The sequence below is a fragment of the Cervus canadensis genome, chromosome 8 (assembly GCF_019320065.1).
Source record: "Cervus canadensis isolate Bull #8, Minnesota chromosome 8, ASM1932006v1, whole genome shotgun sequence".
Taxonomy (NCBI): domain Eukaryota; kingdom Metazoa; phylum Chordata; class Mammalia; order Artiodactyla; family Cervidae; genus Cervus; species Cervus canadensis.
Genome location: NC_057393.1, coordinates 14,621,379 through 14,633,909, shown reverse-complemented (window position 1 = coordinate 14,633,909; position 12,531 = coordinate 14,621,379). Strand labels below are relative to the sequence as shown.

The following is a 12,531-nucleotide window of genomic DNA, read 5'->3' as shown; positions in this document are numbered from 1 at the left end:
CCCTCCACAGGCCCCTGCAGAGCCTAAAATCGGGGGTGACTGGGTGCTGAACCCTAAGCCAGATATCCAAACATAACAGAGTGGGCAAAGGAGAGAAAGAAAGTGAAAGTGAAGTCGCTCAGTCATGTCCAACACTTTGCGACCCCATGGACTGCAGCCTGCCAGGCTCCCTGTCCATGGGATTTTCCAGGCAAGAGTACTGGAATGGGCTGCCAATGTACAAGTATTCTTGGCAAGTGCCAGGCTCTGTGAGCCTCAAGGCCGCCTGCATGTTTGGCCCGCTTGGCCCACAGCTGAGAAGCCCAAAGGGGCAAAGGGCGCAAAACTTAAAAAACCAACCCAGGATGGAAGTCCGATGGTGGTCTGTTTCTGGTTCCAGAACTAAATGGTAGGACCGACGCCTAGCAAACCCCAATGGTCATTGGCCTGGGAAACAGAAAGGCCATCGCCAGGCCTCAGCTGTGTGAGACTCAATCTGCTAGGTGGGCATCTGACCTGTTATCTCCAGAGCACTGAGGGGGCTCCAGGAGAAAGCCCCTCACCCCCGCCCTGGAATCCACAGAGTCCCCAGGTCTTAGATGCGGGGGAAAGCCCACTGGCAGTTATCCTGTGCAAAGCCCCTCTCTTGTTCACAGAAGATGTGCTTCTGCCCCGTGATGCCTGGGTTGCTCCAGCCACAACCCCTCCAGACCTCTTGAAGGGCAGCCAGGGGGCTTCGGGAACACCCCTCTGAGGGTGCGCAGAGACACAGACTGGCTTGGCCTTGACCTGGAACACGAGGTGTGGCTTGCTTGTTGAAGCTGCCCATGTGCATGGATGTCCTTGGTTGCCAATACAACGGGAAACTAAAAGTAGCTAGTTCCGGCACCGCTGTGTTTGCTGTCTTTGCTGCCATTTCCGAGGGAACCCGGATGCTCCCCGAGTGCAACATCCACTTTGGAGAAGGCCCCCAGTTCTCCTCAGGCCCCAGGAGATACAGACTCATCTTGTCAGCCAGGGACAAAGGTCTGCCTAACATCACACTCGTAAATGACCCATGGGGAAGAGTCAGCCTAGGGTCATGAGCAGAAGGGGCTTTGGAGGGTCAATTATTGGACAAGGAAGGGAGGGGAGTTGAGGTTAAAAATTACAGACACCTTTTGTCCAACTCCGTCACTTTATGCAGAAAGAAACCAAGGCTTGGAGAGGTAGGGTGACCAACTGTCCTGGGTTTCCTGGGACACTGATCTCTCAGTGCCCAAACTGGGACAGTCTTAGGCTCCAGGGTAGCCAACGGAAGTGACAGAGCCAGCCCAGGCCCCACAGACTAGCTCTTGAACTGGTTCTGAGCTCTCCTGCTCTTAGTAACTCCAGTTACTGAAGTGGGGCCCAGTCCTCCATGCTTTGACAGAACTCCTGGGTGCCCCTAACACTCCCCTCCTGAACTGGTTTGAAGGTGTGATCTCCATTCATTTAGTCTGGGACAGGACTGCCTACACCTGCTGCCATCTGTTCTCCTGAATAACCGTATTATCCCAAATGAACCAATCAATTAGGTCTCAATGAGATACCATCAGCTGGCAGGTGACAAAGTCTCTACTTTGCCAAAACTAAATGTCTGCCAAGGGCAGAACCCTTCTGGAAGACTGTCCTTTACAAAACCAGATGGAAGCGCACATGCCTTCACCCTCCACCGGAAACCTGCCTCCTTCCTGCCTCGTACCCTGGGTTGAGCCCAACCACACAAGCAGGATCTGTTGCCCATCGGCGGGGTCCCCAGGTCGAAGAGGCCAGGTCTGCCCTGAGCTTACACGGGTCAGTGGGTGCCTGACGCAGGGGTGTGACAAGATTCCAGTCCAAGGGATTAAAGTGCCCCCTCCCCCAGCCTCACTTTCTCGCAGGATCTCATCAGACATCCTCAGTAGAAAGGCAGCCAAGGGTTAAAATGCCTGATGAAAGATGCCACAAGTTACCCACGGCAAGTGCTGCCAGGAACAGGGGAACCTCTGAACTTTTCTCCCCAGGATCCCAGAAGAAAAACTCCAGAGTGCCAGCAGGAGGAGCCCTGTCTACGGCACAGTGCTCGTGGCCTGGTTCTTCCATCCTCGTGGGTTCGTACGTAAAGCCAAGACCCTTCTAGACCAGGAGCTCACAGGCCCGGCTCCCACCACGTGGACTGAGGAAGAAGGAAAGATGAACAACAAAGCAACAGGGGGCCCGGGATACACGAGTCTCTCCTGCAAAGCTCAGGATGGGAGGAGGCTGGGGAGGGCAGAGCAGAGTGGTGCCCAGGGCTCGGTGTGAAGGAGGAGAGGCACATTCCTGCTGCCGCGTCCCGTCCGCCGGCCAGGCGGTGCCCACGTGGCTGGTGAGAACAGCTGGGTCCAGGGCCTGCCTGGGGCAATGGGGACTGCAGGGGACAAAGGGGCAGAGAAGACAGCCACCTTCGTTCCTCTCCAGGCCTTCCGGGAAATTCTGAACAGGCTGACTTACATGTGACATATCTCCATGGAAAATCACATCAAGTCCAGAGGAGTGAGGAGTCTTCAGTAGAATGATACAGTTCAAGGGCGTCCGAGGGTCCCTGGTGTGTAACTGAGACCACCTCCCACCGGGATGCTCCCACATCCTGAAGATGTGAAAGACAAGCAGACTAATCCGAATCTGCCCCCAAAGAGCTGGGGCTGCAACACTTGGGGGACCATTCATCTGTCCCTCCCCAGCTGGGCTGGGCTCAGCTCCACAGCAAAAGCTTTGACCCATTTCCGTGAGGAGTTCCCCACGGTAGCCGGGTGAGGATGCAGATGGAAGCAGAGTGAAGAGGACCCCAAACCGGAGGCGGGGGAAAGGCAAGGTCAGTGGGGGGTAGGGGGCCGGCAGTGTCTGGGAGGCCCAGGACCAAGTAACCACACTCCTCTGCTTGAACCAGCCCCTGTCCCCACTCCCCAGTGAGATCGAGGGGCCATGTCCCCACCAGCAAATGCTCAGGGAGGCCACAGGCGAAAAGAGAGGCCAGAGAAGACAGCTGTCTCTACACAGATTCCGTCTCCCCAGGAGGCTTCTCGGAGCTGCCAGGGAGACTCCGAGAAAAGGAAGAAATGCAGACATCTCCACCGGCCTCTTACAAGCCCAGATGTCCTTCTGAGCAGAAGGATGCCGTGCCCTGAAATGTAAGCTTAGTTTCTCTATAAAACACTCCCCGTCCTTCTCAGCAGAAGCCCCCTGGCCTGGCGGCTACAAGAGACCCCAGGGGTCTTTGCCTGGGATCGGGTCAGGGTCAACCAGGGCGGAACAGCTTGCTCTCCACTTCTGGTAACTCTACCCCTGGAGCTGGTATCCCAAGGCCATGTTTCTGTTCGATGTGAGCTCTCCCTCTGCTCGGCCCCCGGCCCAGCACGTGGCATGTTCTGCCTCTCACCGTCAATCCATGCGGACCTGTCTAACCTCTCCTGCAAGAAGCGGTGTTTTCTAAGGGCAGCCGTCGGGTCTTCTTGCCCCGAAGCACACAGTAGGTGCTGAGAGGGTAGCTGCCAAATGAATGAATCACCCATCCCTCCAGTCAACCTTTCTGCAATCTTCGGGCCACCTCTCAAGAGAGTTTTGCAGGCATGATCTGAGGATTCTACAATCAGAAAGCCTCTGAACCAAGAGCAGGCTACTCCATCTGACTCTCCACATCTGGGCCAGCAACAGTTCCATCGTAGTATTAGTTTTTAGAGCTTGGCTTCCTGGTCACAAGCTCCACTTGGGAGGGGCGGCGGGGTAAGAAAACCACACTCCAGGGAGGCCAAGGACACGGCGGTTACCACCCCAACGTCTCTGCTCCTTGGCCCTGCAGTCAGCCAGGAAAATCCGCCAAGGGGCTGTGTCCACAGCTGCATAAAAGGGCCAGACTAGTTGAGTGCTTGGCTGGCCTGGCATTGAGCTGCAAAGAGCTACAGCTGCTGGGCTTCTGAGTGTCACGGGGTTGGGTTTCTTTCTTGATGTGATTATCTTCCACTGCAGCTTGTTCAGAAAGGGAGGCAAATGCAAGTTCGGTGTTAGATGAGATCATCATGGGTATGGCAATATAATTTATTTAACAGGTTTCTGGAACCTATGAGAGCTACACATTTTAAGCAAAATTCATCTAGAAAGACACTAGACTACTTCCTATGCATGATTCACGCAGGACAGAGTGGCACTATCTCCTATTCTAGCTCTTTTCTGAGGGCCTCAGAAGAGGCATCAGCTGTTCTTTCTGCTGCCATCTTTCCAGTGAATGCTCTTAAAGGGTCTAAAGCTGCCCCAAGAAGGTGGATCATAAAAGATGGAGCTTTAACCCACTTCTTCAGCAATCACTTGACACAAGAGGGGTTTGGGGGGTTTTACAGATGAAGCTGCCCCCACGTCAAGTGCTGGGCAGCCCTCACTGGCTGTGAATCACAGACCTGCAAGTTCAGGCCCCAGGCCCACCCCCTGCCGGCCTGCTTCTCCCCAGGCCTGTTTCTGTCTCTCTTTTCATCCAGGCCTCTTCCGCCTCCACCAGGTGGAGGGGAGGTTGACGTTCAGCCATGTCAGTGCCATGAACTTGGACCCAGGAGCCTGGAAGGAGGGGCTCCGTTTGCCACATGCAAGCAGGGTGGGCTGACCAGTTTCCCAGCTGCCCTGATGGAAAACCATCCTGCTCGCCCTGCCTGCTCATCTGCGTGAAGCCAGGCCGATGGGTGGAAGGGCTGCTGGGAAGGCTCAGGTCTCAGAAGCTAGGTGAGCCAGGAGCTGTCCTTTTTGCTCAGGTTCTGTATTTGTCAGATTTCTTCAGAGAAACAGAACCAGCAGAATGTTTGTATAGGTAGAAAGGGGTTTATTATAAGGAGTTGGCTCACAGGATTGTGGAGACTGACAAATCCTAAGACTTCAGTTGGCAAACTGGAGGCCCCGGAGGGCAGACAGTACAATTCCCTTGCCAGCAGGCTCAAGACCAAGGAAGAGTCCAGTTAGAGTCCAAAATCAGGGGAAGCAATGCCCCTTTGAAGTTTGAAGGCAGGCAGGCAGGAGGATTTCCCTCTGATTCTACCCAGGAAGGTTCAGACTTTTGTTCTAAATCAGGCCTTCAACTGATTGGATGAGACTCACCCACCTCAGGGAGGGCAATCTGCTCTATTTAGTCAATCAATGTAAATGTTAATCTCATCCAGAAACACCCTCATGGCAATACTTGGAATGATATTTGACCAAATATCTGGGTACCCCTAGGCCCAGTCAAGCTGACACATAAGATTAACAGTCACCATTCTCACTCTGTATAATAAATGGGAGGTGAGGAAGGAAGAGATGGAGAGATGCTAACTTGGGAGAGTAGCAAACCCCATTCATTTTGTCCTGAAGACTCTTCCAGAAGATAGGCTGACGAGGGTGCCCCTAACATGCTACAGACCCCTTCCCAGAAGTACAAATGACTTCAATGAGCCACTTGGATGTGAGCGATTTGAGAGCAGGGCCCCTGTTGCATGACCTGAGCACCTATTGCATCCTGAAACAGAAGGCCGCTAGCGCAGGCTTGTTTAATGAATAAATGAAAGTGTGAACAAAGAATGAATGAACAAATGGTCCCTGCCATCTTCAAATCCGTCCAGTGACTGTAAACTGAACATGAGTATCAAAAAGAGCCCCAAATTAAGCTGCACTAACAGGGCCCTGGACAAACGTTACCTGGTAAGGAGAGGACAGATCCATTGGCAGGGCATCTCCTGGCCTCAGGAAGCAAATCCCCCCACCCCTTCCACCCATGCTGGCCACCTGGGCCCTGCCCAGGAGTTGCTGGCCCTCCCACTGCCCGAGGTGCCAAAGCCCAGAGGACCACCCCCCCCAGCCTGGCATTCCCCCTTGGCCTCCTCAGTGTAAGGGGTCTCTCCCTACACTCCCCCACTACCCACCCAGAGAGGCAGCCCTTAAAGAGCCGGCCCAGGACTCCACAGCCCTGATGCATCTACCAGTCTCTGCACCTCTTTCTTTTTCAGGCTAAAAATAAGAACTGTCCCGGTTCCAGGTCACATGTCTGCTGCTGAAGTCTTCCTGAGGGCTGGAAAATGAAAAAAGTCCAAACCATGAATCCTGAGGATCCTTCCTGGGAAAACTCAGGCCCCTGGACAGTGTCTCAGCAGACACCCGGATCCCCGGGTCCCGTCTCTGGATCCTTGGACACTGCCTGAGGGCTGACACCTAGGAAGAGCTCCCTGATGCCCAGGGCTCCTGTGGGCAGTGAAACTGCACTTGGATCTCTTCCTCTTTAAAGAAGTTGTCTGTTTCTGGAACTTCCACCCGCTTCCCTCATCCCTATAAAAACAAATCTATTTTTGGCAGATGCATAGACTGAACCAGATTCTCACGATGAACAGAGGAAGGGGAGAGCAGAGGAGACAGGCTGGGGCGGTGGAGGGAAGGAGGGGAATGGGGGTGGGGCAAGGAGGGGACACTGTTCCTCCCTGAACTGGAGTAAAGCCCCAGGCATGCAGGACAATTGAAGGTGCCCAGGGCCATCTGAGGAGAAGGCAATGGCAACTCACTCCAGTGTTCTTGCCTGGAAAATCCCATGGACACAGGAGCCTGGTGGGCTGCAGTCCACGGGGTGGTGAAGAGTCGGACATGACTGAGCAACTTCACTTTCACTTTTCACTTTCATGCATTGGAGAAGGCAATGGCAACCCACTCCAGTGTTCTTGCCTGGAGAATCCCAGGGGCGGGGGGAGCCTGGCGGGCTGTGTCTATGGGGTCGCACAGAGTCAGACACGACTGAAGCGACTTAGCAGCAGCAGCAGCAGGGCCATCTGACTGTTTGGTGCTCAGTGTGTGTGTTAGTTGCTCAGTCGTGTCCGACTCTTTGCGACCCCAAGGAGTGTTGCCAGCCAGGCTCCATCCATGTGATTTTCCAGGCAAGAATACTGGAGTGGGTTGCCATTTCCTTCTCCAGGGTTGGTGCTCAGGGTGGATTCAGTTGAGGTTTTTGAAAGGAAAGGTCCATCCTTTGAGTCTGTGGTCACAGATCCAGCATTAGGGGTGTGTCTCCTGGGAAGGGCAGCTCACTCCGGGAGGCATGGCAGAGGACATCTATGACCTGGGTGATGTTCCTCAGCCTGCTCAGGTGGAAGGTTCTGGAAGCTGACTCCCAGGCCCCAGGGTGAGCTCTCACTTATTAACCCAGGGGACTAAGCACTGTCCCGGGATCATAAGAGCAGGTCAGTATGGCCAGCCACTCCAGCCATGAAGTCAGCCGCTCATGGGAGCCCCTTTGTGGCAAAAGTTGTCTGCAAGTGTGAGGGGTGGAGGCCATGAGGGTTTGTGGCACCAGTGATGCCCTCCAGCACCCATGAAGGATGGGCTGGCCATCGGCGCTGCTGGTGCTCCTACTGCCCAAAGTGCCAAAGCCCAGAGGACACCGCCCCCCTGCCCCATAGCCTGGCATCCCCCTTGGCCTCCTCAGTGTAAGGGGCCTCTCCGCCTACCCCGCTTCCTACTCAGAGAGGCAGCCCTTGACCTCAGAGAGACAGACCTGAACAACAAGACCTGGAAATGAATAAGGCCAGAAAGAAAACCGAGTGAGCCCCTCCCCTAGTCCATCAGACCCCTTAGCCTCCCCCGGGAGGAAGCTGAGGAATGAGAAGGCTCCTGACCTCCTGGCTGTGGGCGACCTCTCGCTGCCTCCCAAGGAGGCCTGTGAATGCTGGGGGACAGCTGAGGGGGTGACGGCCACCACCGTGTGCACTTTGGGCCCCCACCCCCCCGCAGCCTCGCACTCACCTGGTAGGCAGCTTGTCTCATGAACTGCTTGGCCGGCTGCTTCCAGATGGCGGGCACTGTGATGACCCATCTGACATCAGAGTTCTCGAACTCCGAACCCGCCTGGTCGCTCAGCTCCTGAAGCCAGAGAAAGTGCAGTAGGTCAAGGGAACAGAACTGGGCTTCTCGCAGCTTCCCTGAAAATCCAGGTTTCTTGGTCACAAACTCTTGGGGCCTCTCTTCCACAGCCCCCTGAACTTTAACCAGTGTCAGGAACAAGAGTTTGTTGTCTGAATTTTCAGCAAACAGGGAGCTGCCAGCTCCTTCATTCACTGGATGTGGCTGTAGGTGGAGGCGGGCAGATCTGAGGCCTTTGGTCACTTCCTAGTCCTGTGACTTAGGGCAAGTGACCACCTCTCAGGCCTCAGCTTCCTTATCTTCACAATGGGAATATATCATTGTTGGGAATATATCATATCATATCATTGTTGGGAGGATTGATCACTTTCTGAGAGCTCTACTTCCTGACAGCTTCCTCTGCCATGTCAGTCTTGTTAAGCTCCTTCCATACCTCACCTCCATGAACCCATTTGAGAATCCTGTCTGGAAGAGGTAGGCATGGCCCCTTTTCTATAGATGGCAAACTAAGGCCTAGATGTATTCAGTATCTCTATGATGACTGACCAGCTAGAAAGGAGCAGAGCCAAACTCTGCACCCAGACCCAGGTCTATCTTGACACTAAAGGCCAAGGAAGGTCTTAAAGAAATTGTTACTTTTGGTCCTGTATCAGAACGGTGCCTGGCCTACAGGAATCTTTAGCAACTGGTGGCATTTGTTATCAGAGTTGTCACTCACTCACCTTACTGCAAGCCCAGCACATCAGGGGGGTTTCCTAGCAGGATGGGAAGGGTATGAACAACATGACCTAGCAAGAATGGTGCTACCCTTGACTTTCAGTTAATGTAAAACCTATCTACACATGGAAACAGGCTCACAGACACAGAGATCAGACTCGTGGTTGACAAGGAGAAGAGGGAGAGGATGAGGGATGGACTGGGAGTTTAAGGTTGGTAGATGCAAACTATTACATTTAGAATGGATAAACGACAAGGTCCCGCTGCGCAGCACATGGGACGATATCCAGTCTCCTGGGATAAACCATCATGGAAAAGAATATATTTTTTAAATGTATATATGTGTATAACTCCTCTGTACAGCAGAGACTGGCATAACATTGCAAATCAACTAGACTTAAAAAAATCAGTGAGACCCACCTGGATAAACAGGATGGGTGGAAGCATTAGAGGTCTCAACCAGGCCCATGAAGATAAAATATGTCTCTAGAAAAGTTCTCTGACTCAGTATTCCAACCGGTAAAATGAGAAGAGTAACAGTAACCCCTAGCATTACTGGCAAGAATAAATGAGAGGACATGGGGAACATCCAGCCCAGAGAAGACCACACTGATCAACGCTCATTACACCTGCCCCTGCCCTCCTGCTGCCACAATCACCAGGCAAATCTGAAAACAAACCTGGTGGTGGTGGTTTAGTCGCCAAGTCATGTCTGACTCTTGAGACCTCATGGACTATAACCCTCCAGGCTCCTCTGTCCTGGGATTTCTCAAGCAAGAATGCTGGAGTGGGTTGCCATTTCCTTCTCCAGGGGATCTTCCTGACCCAGGGATGGAACCCGTGTCTCCAGCTTGGTTGGCGGATTCTTCACCACTGAGCTACCTCAGAAATATATACATACATATATATGTATGTATGTATGTAGAGAGATATATATATACATACTTCTTCAACTTCTTTTCCATTATAGGTTATAAGACGCTGAATACAATTCCCTGTGTTATATATAGGTCCTTGTTTTTTTTCCCATTTTATACAAAGTAGTGTCTGTTAAGGGCTTCTCTGGTGGCCCAGCTGGTAAAGAATCTGCCTGCAAGGCAGGATACCTCAGTTCGATTCCTGGGATGAGCAGATCCCCTGGAGAAGGATTAGGGTACCCACTCCAGTATTCTTGGGCTTCTCTGGTGGCTCAGACAGTAAAGAATCCCTCTGCAATGCAGAAGACCTGGGTTCGATCCCTGGGTTGGGAAGATCCCCTGGAGGAGGGCATGGCAACCCACTCTGGTATTCTTGCCTGGAGAATCCCCATGGACAGAGGAGCCTGACAGGCTATAGTCCATGGGGCTGCAGAATCAGACATGACTGAGCAACTAAGCATAGCACAGCACAGTGTCTATTAATCCCAAACTCCTAATTTATCCCTCCCAACCCCTTTCCCTTTTGGTAACCATAAGTATGTTTTCTATGTCTATGGATCTACTTCTGTTTTATACAGAAGTTCATTTGTATCATTTTTTTAGATTCTACACATATGTGATATATGATATTTGTCTCTGACTTACTTCACTTACATGATAATCTCTAGGTTCATCCATGTTGCTGCAAATGACATTATTTCATTCTTTTTAATGGCTGAGTAATATTCCATTGTATATATATGTACCACATCTTCTTTACCCATTCATCTAGTCAATGGACATTTAGGTTACTTACATGTCTTTGTTATTGTATAATAAATAATGCTCCTATGAACCTTGGGGCGCATGTATCTTTTAAAATTTGCATGTATATTTTCATCTTTTGTGGATATATGTCCAGGAGTGGGATTGCTGGTAAAACAGTCATTTTCTGTTTGTGTCTATGTTTGTGTTTATTTTTTTGATCATGTTTTATTTCCTTGAGGGCTTCCCTGGTGGCTCAGCTGGTAACAAATTCGCCTGCAGTGTGGAAGACCTGGGTTTGATCCCTGGGTTGGGAAGATCCCCTAGAGAAGGGAACGGCTGCCCACTCCAGTATTATGGCTGGAAAATTCCATGGACTGTATAGCCCAAGGGGTTGCAAAGACTCAGACATGATTAGTGACTTTCACTTTCTAACAGGAGGTCAAGATGGCAATCTTAGACTGCAAGGAGATCAAACCAGTCAATCCTGAAGGAAATCAGGCCTGAATATTCATTGGAAGGACTGATGCTGAAGCTGAAACTCCAATATTTTGGCAACCTGATGTGAAGAACTGACTCCTTGGAAAAGACCCTGATGCTGGGAAAGATTGAAGGCAGGAGAAAGGGACAACAGAGGATAAGATGGTTGGATGGCATCACTGACTCGATGGACATGAGTTTGAACAAGCTCCGGGAGTTGGTGATGGACAGGGAAACCTGGCGTGCTGCATTCCATGGGGTCACAAAGAGTCAGACATGACGGTGGGATTGAACTGAACTTATTTCTTTTTAGGTCTGCATTGGGCTGTAAAAGTAGGTGAGACTGTGATGGGTTGGGAGGGATGCTAAGGGTGCCGCCTATATTAACCATCCAGCCTATTTTAAACTCTTTAAACAGGAAAAGCCTCAAAGATGAATGATGGGCTTTCCCAGCCGTATGGAAAATTGTCTGGTTGGGCTGTTTGCTCACCAGAGGGTGGAGACCAGCTTGGAAGGGAAGGAAGCTGGCATTGACTGGGCATTTCCCGTCATGGCACTTTCACCGACTGTCCCTCGTGAACAGGAGACCGCTCCAGGGATGTGGTTTCTGAGATAATCTACTCAAGCTTATTCAAGTCCAGCATGCAGCAGTCCCCTACTCTGAATCCACCTGCCCCTTGAACATCAGCCAGCCTCTTGTGAAGGACCCAGTTCCTATATCTCCTCAGACAGCTTTTCTTCACAACGTGTTCCCTGCTGGAAGAAAGTTCCTGCAGGCTCTGCCTGAGCCGACAGGTACACAACCACCCCCCACCCACCCATATTGTGCCCGATGACCTCTGCCCCCTCCCCCTCCTGCCTCCCCTGAAAGATGGACTTGGACTGCTCAGGCCTGTCCTCACATCAGGGTCAACGTGAAACACACTCCAAAGTCACGGACTTTCTCAAGTCCTACATTTTCCCTGAGTTCCTGTGGCTCCTCGTCTTAATCTGGAGACACCCTGCCCCCACCGGCCTCCTCTCATGCCTGCATCTTCCTCTGGACACTCAGTCAGTCCCTTTGGGATTCCTCTCTTCAGGCCCACAGAGGGTCGCCTCCTCCCCTGCTTTGAGGCCTTCTTGGACCCACGGCGGTTCCCTTTCACTGCAGCCATGAAATTAAATGACGCTTGCACCTTGGAAGAAAAGTTATGACCAACCTAGACAGCATATTAAAAAGCAGAGACGTTACTTTGTCAACAAAGGTCCGTCTAGTCAAAGCTATGGTTTTTCCAGTAGTCATGTATGGATGTGGGAGTTGGACCATAAAGAAAGCTGAGTGCCGAAGAATTGATGCTTTTGAACTGTGGTGTTGGAGAAGACTCTTGAGGGTCCCTTGAACTGCAAGGAGATCCAACCAATCCATCCTAAAGGAAATCAGTCCTGAATATTCATTGGAAGGACTGATGCTGAAGCTGAAACTCCAGTATTTTGGTCACCTGATGAGAAGAACTGACTCATTGGAAAAGACCCTGATGCTGGGCAAGATTGAAGACGGGAGGAGAAGGGGATGACAGAGGATGAGATGGTTGGATGGCATCACCGACTCAATGGACATGAGTTTGAGTAAACTCCAGGAGTTGGCGCTCGACAAGGAGGCCTGGCGTGCTGCAGTTCATGGGGTCTCAAACAGTCGGACACGTCTGAGTGACTGAACTGAACTGGACCCACAGTGGCTCCCTTTCCGTGGGTCCCCAGTGGCCTCCCTGCTCCTGCCTCTGGCTGGTCACCACCTGCTTCCTAAAGCGAACCCACCTCTGTC

General features: G+C 51.9%; 1 protein-coding gene across 1 annotated transcript in view; it reads right to left on the bottom strand.

Annotated features, from left to right (window-relative positions):
* HSPA12A (heat shock protein family A (Hsp70) member 12A) overlaps positions 1-12,531 on the bottom strand; it is a 75,982-nt gene that overhangs the window by 11,792 nt on the left and 51,659 nt on the right. Inside the window, exon 6 of the mRNA XM_043475337.1 lies at positions 7,756-7,872. Within this exon, the coding sequence (XP_043331272.1) occupies positions 7,756-7,872 (117 nt within the window). The remainder of the gene's footprint in view (positions 1-7,755; positions 7,873-12,531) is intronic.